Here is an 11,661-nt window from a genome sequence, read left to right on the forward strand (position 1 = left end):
GACCGGTCGTACGAAGCAAGAGATTTCCTTGGAGTTCCCGCTATGGGCGGCATGCCTGCCAAACCAGCCCGCATCATCTTTCGAGTGTACCTCTCACAGAGCTAGCCTGGCAGAACCAGAATCAGGGATGCGAGTCATGCACGCGGACCCGCTCCCGTGCAGACGACATATGACATCAACAACTCTCACTGGTTACCGAGTAGCTGGTTCAACAAATGGCATCACAAAAGTGTTGGAGCTGCAGAGTGATGGATCAAGGGTGACTTAGAAAACTGAAGAAGTTGTGCAGACAACCTTGAGCACCTTGTACACCGACAGTTGAGTCACAGTCACCGCCAGCCTATGGCCGTGTGCGCGGCCGCGGCACGGCGTCTACGCAATCGCTGGCTGCGTCTGTCCATCTACGATCGCTTCCCCGCGACCCATCCGCATCGCCGTGCCTGTCTAGTCGCCAGATCTTACGCGCAACGACTTTCTGGCAGTAGGCGTCGCGTCCACTATGGGGCGCCCACCAGATCATCGAGGAGGCCCACGCAAACGAGTCTCTACCCGGCCGGCCACCCAAACCGCTACCAGAGACCCGTAGGCGTTGCTGGGATGAGACTCAATAGTCGTGCCGAGCACGCAGCACCCCTGTCCGTACCCTGGCCTGTTCATTCGATCAGCAACCCAGCGGGCGGCAGAGACGGGCGACCTCAACAAGGTGGCTGTGTGAGTAAAACGAAATTTGCTGCGCAGGCCGTGGAAGCCTGGCGCGCGTATTGGTGGTGTGGGTATAAAGAATCTGCTGGTGGCGGCGTATTGGTGGTGTGGGGTAAGGAACAAAAGGTCTACTGTGTGGAGGTCACGAAAGAGCAAAGCGCGCTCGCAAAGCACGGACTGAGTTCCGGGCCGGCCCGAGGATAGCCTTTGCAGCCCAAGAAACATCAGACTTGCAACGCGTTGGCGTGCTGCGAGGCCACACCACTGGCTGATTGTCAAAGCCGCAGCGGTTTCTGTGCCTGAACAGGATGACGCAAGTGGCAGGCATGGCAGCGTGGACGGCGTTTGGCGCAGCAAGGTGATTATCCCCTGTCACCTGATGGAGCCGTCACGCATGCACATCGGTCTGCATCCCTGGCGAATGGCGGACCATGGACGTGATCCCAAGCTGGCATACGAGCCCAGCCACGGTGGGAAATTTTGCGAGGCGCCCCTTACTTCACTCTGGAGGCGCCGAGGCCCAGAACGGAGGAAAGGCACGGAGGGTAAGGCGATTGTGGCGGAGCATGGACGCACGAGGTCCGCAGTCACTTTCCACGCCTTCAGCATGCCTGTCCAAAGCTCAGCGTGCGCCAGAAGAAAGAAACGGGCGGGCGCTCAGTTTCTAAGGTTCAAGATCCAATCGCAGAGGGTTGGGGTGGATTGCTCCGGATCTGACTTCAAGTCGTGTTTTTGTAAATAAAACTGGAGCGAGGATATCTGCTTCGGAACGCGCTAGATTCCCTCGTCCAGGCGGAGGTGACGGAGTGGGATCAGTACGTGTGTCGAAGAACGCAGAACGGTGCGAGACCAATGCCAAAGAAGAGTCGGAAAAGGCCCGCAATAGTCGACGACAAGATGTCTGCTGATGACTGGTCTGTGATCGCAGAGTATTTGGCTATTCTAAGGCCACTAAAAATAGCAACCAAACGTCTCGAGGGTCGCCCAAAAGAGGGTAAATTTGGAGCAACTTGGGAGGTTCTTCTGACAATGGAGTGGCTTTTGAAGCACCTAGAGGAGTCTAAATTACGGCATGAGCGAGATGAGGAACCGTATTTACGGATTGGCTGCAACTTAGGTTGGATGAAGCTGGACCAATACTACACTCTCACAGATGATAGTCCTGCCTACCTCGCAGCCCTTGTGCTGCATCCTGCGTTCCGCTGGTCAACCGTTGAGTCTCAATGGGCGGAGCATCCAGATTGGCTGTCTAGAGGCAAGGCGGCTGTGGAAGAATTATGGGACGAGTATAGGAAACTTGCGTAGTCGGATCCAGTCCGACTTCTTCAAGACCAGACGGAATGTGCAATGGTCCGAAAATTTCCATGTTTTCCCTTGCTTCTTTTCCGGATCGCGGGCACCAATTTGGCTGCAGACGTCATCTAACAAAGGTTTGACTACCTCCTGCAGTAGGAGCAATATTCTGGCCGGAAGAAAAGCAGAATACCATATGTGAATCATAGCATCAGCGATGTCGGGAGCGGGACTCTCTGAGCAGCCAACAGAGGAGGCTTGAGTTTTGAGTGCCAGAAGCAGCAGAATGGCATTCCGTGCTACGACACTGAATTCTAGATCGTTGATATCAATGGCGACATGCCTCTTCACGGATGTTTGCAGTGCGGATATTGTCTTTACGACATGACGCAGGTCACCAGAGGCTTAGACAATCAGAAACCGAGTTGACAGGTTGCCCCAATGCACTTAAATGCACTTACCTGCGAACAGCAGTGCAATGTCTCGGCGGTATGCGCTGCCTTCATTGCGGTCTATTTGAAGAACGTCAATAGCTGGTGTGTTGCCCCATAGAAATTTGCAGCCCCCGAATGGATTGTGGGCATTCCCAGCTTCTAGTCCCACCGCCCAGGAGGGTTCACGGCCCTCGCGCTCCCATGCCGGACGCCATGTTGAGGAAGCCATCGGGGAACGGCATGCTTTTTTATGTATAGACCAATGCGTTTTTTGACAACTCTCTCCACAATACTCCCTACCATTAGTTGCGGATGGTGCCAGTCAGGAAGATGCACTCACCGCAATCAGCCGGCATCCCCCGCAAGCTTTGAGCCCAGGATGTTTACAATAAGGCCCGTCCCGCCGCCAGTTGCCACAGACAATGGGTTGAATGGCAATGGAGTTCATCATAGTGTGAATCAATGCGAACTTGAGGGCGTGGCGTGATTATGTCGAAAGGCAAATATCGCTCGAAGTGTGCCCCACGCAAACGAATAACCCCGCACATTATCTCGTCCCTTTTAGCTCCAACGTGAAGATGTACTGATGTCACGGCTGTGTCCGTAAAAAGTGTTGTTCCGAGACACACGTGCTATGCATAGCCAAGTTGATAGCCACAGCCACATTAGACGGCCGCAGCGGCTGCCGGCGTTCGCTGTGATGCCAGTTTGACACGCCGTCTTCTACGGTTTCCTCGTTCCTGTCTCATGTAGGAAGTTATACGCTGAACGGTTCGGAGCTAGTCTAGTAGCGCATGGAGCTGTCAAGACAGCTTGCATCTCCTTAAAATTCAACTCTTCGATGGCTTCAGAATCGGCTTCGACTGCGGCGGACATACTTTGAGCGAGTATTGCGTCATTAGTAAATCAATGCATTTTTTCAACTCAGCCTCGAATGAATTGAATGCCAGCACAAAGTCCGGGGGGCTTTCTTCATGCCATTTGCCGTGATGGCCTTCATGTTGAGCTTAAATCTCTCCAAGTCGAATCTGCAAGGCATGATTTTGATTATCAAGGTACAAAAAATAATCAGGGCATGCCATGGTATTCATTCATTCATTGTTTTATTACGCCCGGTGGCTTCCCGCCAATAGGGCTCACTAGCTATATCTAAGTAGCTGTTTGACTATTCGCCTCATCCTTTCCACTGATTCCTGTCGTTCTCCGATCACTTCCACCTCGTCTTTCCATCCCAGCAGCTCGCGTTCCACGTTGTTTACTACTGATGAATAACTAGCTTGAGGGCTATTCCCCAAGTGTTCGGAGTCCTATCTGCAGCGACCGGAGCGTCGCTAGTCATGTTGTCGTGGATGTGGCCGCACGGTATGATGAAAAGCCTGTTCTAGTTCTTGGCTTGTCAATTGTCGAACCTTCCTGTGGCGAGTGTATATTGTATCGTTGCTCGGATTGCCCCCATGTTTGGTTTCCAGTTCGGTCCGTCTGATGCCGACTTTCCTCCTAGTCGGTATGACAAATCATCCCATCTCGTGCTCGTGCATGCTCGTAACTCTTTTCGCTGTTCATCCCATTGCAGGCACTCTAAAAGAAAATGTTTGACCGTTTCTCTTGCCTGCCCGCACGCACATTGCTCCGAGGGCACTGCTTTGTTTAGCGCAAAATTAGTTTGATGTCCGCCTTACACTGTTTAACGTTTGAGGTTGCCCCGCATAGTGTTACCAGACACTTATTCGCACTAGGTACTTTCGACGGAGCTCAAGCTACTTTCGGAGCTATGTTCTACCGCCATCCGAATGTGGGCTTAATAGAGGCACCAGTCATGCTAGGGTCTACGTGGCAACTTTCCCTGCTACATATTTCAACTCGAAATGGCACCTAGGCTGTCCAAACTCCGTCGAAAGGAGCTCGAAAGCGTAATCCTGACTAAACTCAAGGGTGATGAGACAATAAGTGATGAAGAAATCGCTCGAGAAGTCATTGGCTGTAGCACTCAGTCCGTATGCAATGCACGCTCCAACATCCTCCGACACGGCACGATCGACGCCCCGTCCAAACCTGTCGGCCGGCCTAGAGAAATTACCGAGAACATGGGTCTTGCGTTGCAGGGAAAGTTACAAGAGTATCCAAGCATGAGCCAGCGAGCGCAAATTTTTATACGAGGCGTACGGCGTTCGTGTGTCTAGAGCAACCATCGGTCGGTGGGTTAAGCGGACAAGGTGGTCGAACAAAGTAATGGCTACATTTGCCAAGGAGCAGAACCCGATACTTCGAGACGATTACATATACAGGCGATCACTTTTTGAAGCAGAGCAGATGGTGTTCCTAGACGAGGGCAGAGACGATCGTAGCGTAGCGATTCCGAAGAAGGGCTATGCGCCCATAGGCCTAACTCCAGTCCAGAGAAAACCATTTCACCGCGGCAAAAGAATTTCCTTCCTGCCGGCATACACTCTTAATGGCGTCATCTACTGCGAAATATACGAGGATTATACGGACCTGGAATTCTTCGAAGGCTACCTCTTTAGGCTGTTGCCCCGACTTGGTAGATACCCGGAACCCCAATCGGTGATCTTTATGGATAACGCCTCATTCCATAATATCTCCCTAGCGGTCAAAGAAAAATTTGCTGAGGCTGGTGTTCTACTGATAATGCAGTCGCCATATTCCCCAGACTTGAATCCCATAGAGTTTTTCTTTGGTTCCATCAAACAGCACACAGAGTCACGGGCCTTGGAGGATGAAGATCTGATCAAGGCTGATTTCAAGTCGTATCTGCGTATGAAGATAAATACGTTAGGCAAAGGGAAGACAGGAAAGAATGGCTAGAGCCCTATTGACAAGTTGAAGGACTGGGGAGAAGGAATTACTGATGAGAAATAGGAGCAGGCGCTACCAAAGGGGGCAGTTAGCTCTAGTGTAAGACAAATAGGAATTCCGTGGTGCCGGCTATGTCCAATTGTGTCTGGACTTGCCTAGCCAAGGTGACGTCACGAGGCCCGATGTATTCAGATTGGGCTTGCATGGCATGGGATAAAATTGCTGGACAGTTGATTTTCAAGCAGAGAGGATGGGTGGGGTGAAAAGTTCAGTAAATATCAATTTCTATGCTTCCACTATCAAATTCATCATTTTTCGTCTTCATTTAACATCCATTTTTCGAGCGTTTCACAAATGACTATTCGAACCAGTCGGTTCCGATGCATCTTCTCAAGTGAGAAATAGTCAGCGATGAAAGCACATGTAATTATATTCACTCACAATGCGATTCTTGTCCTACGACTTTGGGTCGGCTCCGCATGTTGGGCAGACGATTCCCTTGAGACCTTTACCGTCGCACGTCTCGCAGGTGGCCATCGCTGGCTTTGGAAGAGGGAAGGGAAATTTCTGTTTCCACGGAATTTTAGCTTGCCTAGCAATATTTGGATCGTGGTCAGAGGGACGTGATGTGGTTTTGCATGGGGAGAAGCCGTGGCAATCATTCCGCGTTTTCACATGCGTGAGCCTAGTTGGGCTCTGTATCGGAATAACTAATTGCCGAGAGCGAAATACACCTATCGAAGTCGTTACACTTTTGACACAGCTCCATCTTCATCTACCACCTAAGTAAAGATGTCAGGCGAATCCTATCGCTGTGCTTGTCGTGCCTCCTTTCCAACTGAAGAAGCACTAAAGCTTCATATCGATGATTATAAGGTTAGAATTCCTAATCAAAACGTTTCAGCAACTGACTCGACCCAGCTTCAAATTGACTTTCATTCTGGTCGGCTCACAGAGTGCGCATTGCACTCAAAAGCTACCGATAGTGACGGAACTGATAGCGATGACGTTAACGGTTGCGATGATCTCGACAAGTCTATTAAGCACTGCCCTCACGAAAGCTGCTCGCCTTCCAGAACTTTTCGCAAGGGCCAGGGACTCCGCCGGCATTTCGCAACTCGTATTCTTCCCTTCCTTCCATTTTCCGTTCCTGACTGCTTCTTCTAACACATTTTCTGCAGATGTTGAGTGCTGCGAAGTGTGCGTGTTTTGTCACAAGTCATATAAGATTGCGAGCGAGTTTCTACGCCATGTCAAGTATTATCACCAAGGCGAAAATGGTACGAAGACGATATACATGCAACAGACATCCCGAGAAATCAACGCGGAGGTGATCCGCCAGCTGCGCCGCGCAAAACAATTATACGTGAAGAAGAGAAGGTTGGACGGGACGGATGCCAATGCAGAGATTCAACAAGCCCGAAGACCCAGGTTGGACGAGACAGCACCGACCACCCACGGCAATGAATACGCTATCCAAGGTACTTTGGTGCCCGCAGTTAGCGCCGCAGCTGCTCCCGCTATTGGCTTCGAGGATATTGTGGCAATGCAACTTCGCAATGGGAATACCTCTAGCAAGGCAATCGATGCCTCAGGATCAGTTTCGGTGAATACGCATGACATAACGCGGGAATTTTATCCCTATGCACAAAATGAGCCAACACAAGCTGGAAGATACGACCCTGATATTGCACGGATTACAAATTGGCCGGTAAATTGGGACCAAGCATTGAATCAGGTTTTCGGTATCTCAATTGCATCATGTGAAGAGCTATGAATGAGCAACGTCGTTGGGATTTTGGATTTCGAAATTGATCCCAATCGACGATTGTATGCTCCCGATCTTCTCCTTCAATTCCTCTTCTACTTTCAAAACAGGCCACCCAGTCAATGCATCGTTCGCTACCACTGCGTGCTTGATCACATTTCCGCTTTCGATCTCGCGATAGAGTCGAGCGTCCGTAACAACTCTGCGCTTTCTGTTAGGACTGTAAGTGTGACATTTGGTATAAACTCACAGAGCTCCATCGGGATAGAACTTCTCCATTGGTATGCAACCTGCTTCGTCAAGGGCAGCCCGCGTTGTCTCGGGCAAGCCCCGATTTCGTACGTTTTTCAGTACGGGCAGATCGTGCAGTTGTGAGCCTGAATAGTAAATTACACGGGATCCTTTTTCCAGTGCAAGAACTAGCAGAACACGCAGCCCAGCGTCTCTACCGCCTGTCCTCCAGCCTTCAATATGGCCTGGTCTTGCATTGTACTTCAGCCAATGCCCAAGCTTGCAAGGCCCCAGTAAGGACCTAGCAATAAACTCAATAGACTGGGCAGCGTTAGACGGCAACTATGGAGTTAACCTAATTCATTCTTACTTGATTATGAAGGATAGTCTTGAGAAAATCCAGCCCAGAAGGGGAGAGTAAACGCCGTTCGTGCAACTCTTCGACACGATTGCCTATTTCAGGATTCTCTAATTCGATAAATCCTCTGTCAAGAAGCTCTGCAACAAGCAACATTGCGTTTGATTCCATTTTAGCGTAAATAGAACGCGCCTGCTCGATCGAACTTTTTCGGGAGCTTTCGCCATCCCAGGAAAACAAAATCTTTCTGCCGTTGCCTCCGAAATGATTCTTTCACTCCTGGTCCGCCCAGCAACATGCAAGGATTGGTCAAGCTACCCCTCACGAAAACGTCACGCGGGGTTGTGGCTGAGTCAACAACAGCCCCACACAACTGTACAACGGGGTTGGGATCCCGCGTCGTGCTACCCAGCCCTCAGGGATCCCGCGTCGTGCTACCCAGCCCTCAGGGAGGATTTCGAGTCGTGCTTCTTGTACATACGCAGAATGAACAGGGGATCACTCGTCGTGCTACCTTGCTTCAAACTCGCGCAGAGAACGTTGAATGGGGTTGACAACGAGTTGTTCGCGCATTTTAGACCCCGTAAGCTGCATTGTTGGCTGTCGTTGGAATTGATAGTTCGCTGCGGCCGAAAGATAAGCAATTGCTTCCACATGAGGCTCACTCCAACCGATCACAGCGTATTACTCAATCGATGCCGATATACACAGAGATTTAGCCTGCAGGAATATTTTGGTACGCCCGCAGGATTGTCAGCCTCTGCATGCAGGTCTCTTGATCCATAACCGCCAAAGGAAGGCGGAGGTGAGAAGGGATACCGTCTCTGCTGTATTGCGAGCGAAGCAGATCTCACCTCCGCCGTCTATATAGACCCCATGTAGTTCAAGGCTTCCTGAAATGTTTTGCTCCTCTCCTCTCTCTTCTATGAGCAAGCTCATAACATTAATGCCGTCGAGCGCTACTTGATTATCATTCAGCCTTGCAACATCATGGCATCCACTGCAGTTGGTGCTCTTTACTCGCAGGTGTCGTTTCTGGACACTCTTTTCCCAGGACTGGGCGTTGCATTGAGCTACATCCATCCCCTCACGTCTAGAAAATCTCATCTCGGCGCCCGCCTACTCTGCATTTATGGCTTGGTCACTGTCTTGATGAGGTTTGCGCATGGCCGTGTTGCTAGGATCGTGGAGAAATATTTCAGTTGGTCTACCATGTTGCTGTCACAGGAGCTACCTAAACTCTAACCGTTCTCAGCGTTTTCTATGGTGCTCCGCCCCTCCGATGATTCGTACGACACCCTGAGGAACTGGGTGCAATCTCAGCCGTTCGCCACAGATACTCGATCCACGATTGTGACTCTCGGAAAGCGAGCCGAGCCGGGGAACGGAGAGACAAAGAACACATTGCAGTACAGTCCAAACAACTTACGCAAGTCTTTTTGGTACAAAAGAAAGCTTCTTTGCCTGCGCGCTGTCCCAGAAGAAGGGTACTTGCATCGTGAACGGTTTCTGCTCTCCTGCGTGGGTACGTCGAACGGAATTCTGAAAGAATTTCTTCACGATTGCCAGGTCACGCTGGAGAAAGAAACGGAAAGCAAGACAGCAATTTACATGAACAGCGATGACCGCTGGAATCTCGCTACGCGGCGGGGTCAAAAGCGGTTAGATACTGTCATCCTTCCCGAGGACGTGAAAAAGGACTTCTTTGACGACATTGCGGAGTACCTTGACCCAGTGGCCGTAGCTTGGTACGCCGAGCACGACCAGCTCTACCACCGTGGCTACTTGTTCTATGGCGTGCCCGGAACTGGCAAAACAAGTCTCAGCTTGGCGGCTGCTGGACAGTTTGGTCTAGACGTCTACGCGATGAACCTGTCCAAAGTCAACGATGCGACACTGAGCGACCTAATGCGCAAACTGCCAACACGATGCATCCTCCTCCTAGAGGACATCGATGCCATCGAAAGCGCAAAGAGTCGTGAAAACAGCGATGCTGGGTCGAGCACAAGCAGCAGCGTGACACTCTCTGGCCTTCTCAACGCGATCGATGGAGTAGGTTCCGTGGAGGGAAGAGCTTTGATCATGACAACTAACCATGTTGATCGCCTCGACCCGGCTGTCATTCGACCAGGACGTGTGGACAAGATGGTTGAGTTCGGGTTAGCAAGTCGAGAGATGCTGCTGCGCTTGTTCCGATACGTCTATCTGCCCTTGTCTAGCAAGACCGAGAGAGTAGGAGACAAGAACGAAGGAGTCGTCAACAACCAAGACGCTCAGGATACCCAGAAGCATATCCAGGAGCTGGCAGCGACGTTCGCTGATCGTGTGCCTGCGATGAAATATAGCCCGGCTCAGATCTTGTCATTTCTGATTGCGCACAGGCATTCGCCTCGAGACGCAGTGGAAAATGTCATCTCCTGGGTTGAAAAGGAGGGGGAAGGTTTCATTCCTCTGAGGCGCCAGACTTCTACGATAAACACGATGGAAGAAGACCTGGATGCAGATGGTTTCGGTGCAACGCTTGGTATGGAGCTTATAGAGAATAGCCAATCGTTCACGATGATAGTATAGATAGTCAGATTGTGTCACAGCACGAGGTGCAAATGAACTTCAACTACTATTTTTAGTACGCCTTGGTCATCCACTTGGCTTCGGGCTCCTAAGATCGGGGCCGCCGGGTCAGCTCCGCTTTTGGCCAAGTCTACAGGGCTAAAGCTACGAGCATCTTTCATCGTTGGGTCAGCCCTTGCTGCCTGAACGGCCACCAACCGAGCCAAACCCATCCTTGACGTCTAGCCGCGTAAACCCCGCATCAACACTATTCTCAGTTCCCCGAGATTTTCGCGCCAGAGCAGCCCAACCAGACGACACGGTGGACGGAAAAGTTTGGACTGCAGCTTTATTTTACACCATTAGGGCCTGACTCACATCCACAGGCTCCGGGTCGCTCCCATTCGGATCGTACAGCATCACCGTATCCGGCACCTTCACACCTTCCCTCTCCATCACCTTTCCCGTATCCTCGTATGTGACATTCTCCTTTGCAATCACAGCCGCGACCTTGTCCATGAGCAGCATATCCTCCCCCTTCATCTCAGCTACATACGGCTCTCTCACCCACTCATCCCACAGCAGCAGCTCGATCCTTGCCAGCATCGCCACGACGTGCAGCACATTGTGCGCGATGAAGCCTATCCCGCGCACGTTTGGCGGCGCGTAACCGAACAGTTGTGGCTCTCCAGCGTTTGCACGCTCTCGCCCGTGTCGGTGCGCCGCCCGATTCGCACCATCTTGTCCCATGAGCCGGACGCCACGAGCGTCGAGTCGTGAGAGAAGACGACGAACGTAGCCGAGCCGCTGTGGCCTTCTAGCGTCTGTAGATGGTTTCAGGCAAATTCATCCGGCTTCATCTTTAGAACCCTCAAGTAGTTTTCCTACTTTGCTCTGCTTTGGCGCAAATATAAGCAGTGAGGAATATAGCTGAAGCGGAATCAAGATCCGAAAGTGGTTGCCGTAATTGCATTTGGTTGCTCGAAAAGCTTACAAATCTCATGTTGAACTAATGACTGGTGGCGCAAATCCCGCCTACTTACCCCGTCCAGTTCTGTCCGTCAAGTTTTGTCCGTCCACCTTCTCTCGACCTATTGTCTTTTGTGAGGGCAGCAATTTTCGGGCAGCGCCAACCTTGGTTAGCAGGAGAGTGTCATTAGTATTGCGCCTCGTCAAGTTCTGACTGTCCGCCTTCCCCTTGGCCCGTTGTCTTTTTTTAGTGGTGCTTTTGGACGCAATCGGGTTGCCTGATGCGTTCTTTCTAGCTGCTCCCCCCCCTTGACATCGACAGTGGGTCACGGAAAACGGCCAAGATGAGCTAGATCGTTTGCCACGATTCGGGCGCCTAAGAGTGCGTAAGCGGGTAGCTACCCTACAACAGACAGACCGAACCCCACGAAGAGGTACTCAATCCGACAGAAGGAAAAAAAGATTCAAATGAGAGATTTGGGGTCGAGCATATCTCTCTGCTGTGGATCGACGGAGGCTTTCGGATAGTGCAGCTTTGCCAT

At 51.2% G+C, this 11,661-nt stretch overlaps 3 protein-coding genes across 3 annotated transcripts; 2 read left to right on the plus strand and 1 right to left on the minus strand.

Moving 5' to 3' along the window:
- Window positions 1–4,294: 4,294 nt before the first annotated feature.
- On the plus strand, window positions 4,295–4,609 carry ISF_09922 (hypothetical protein; the record flags this gene model as incomplete). The annotated part of the gene is made up of 1 exon (XM_018853521.1): window positions 4,295–4,609. One exon carries the CDS (start codon window positions 4,295–4,297, stop codon window positions 4,607–4,609), a length of 315 nt encoding a protein of 104 aa, XP_018699288.1.
- A 4,254-nt stretch (window positions 4,610–8,863) lies between these two features.
- ISF_09923 (cell division protease ftsH) lies at window positions 8,864–10,171 on the plus strand (the record flags this gene model as incomplete). Its single annotated transcript, XM_018853522.1, has 1 exon — window positions 8,864–10,171. One exon carries the CDS (start codon window positions 8,864–8,866, stop codon window positions 10,169–10,171), a length of 1,308 nt encoding a protein of 435 aa, XP_018699289.1.
- Window positions 10,172–10,223: 52 nt separating this feature from the next.
- Window positions 10,224–11,123, minus strand: ISF_09924 (hypothetical protein; the record flags this gene model as incomplete). The annotated part of the gene is made up of 3 exons (XM_018853523.1): window positions 10,224–10,259; window positions 10,529–10,974; window positions 11,039–11,123. The coding sequence occupies 3 exons, from the start codon at window positions 11,121–11,123 to the stop codon at window positions 10,224–10,226; spliced, it is 567 nt and encodes a 188-aa protein (XP_018699290.1).
- Between the last annotated feature and the right edge of the window lie 538 nt (window positions 11,124–11,661).

This window comes from Cordyceps fumosorosea (assembly GCF_001636725.1).
Source record: "Cordyceps fumosorosea ARSEF 2679 chromosome Unknown scaffold_99, whole genome shotgun sequence".
In the NCBI taxonomy this organism is placed as follows: domain Eukaryota; kingdom Fungi; phylum Ascomycota; class Sordariomycetes; order Hypocreales; family Cordycipitaceae; genus Cordyceps; species Cordyceps fumosorosea.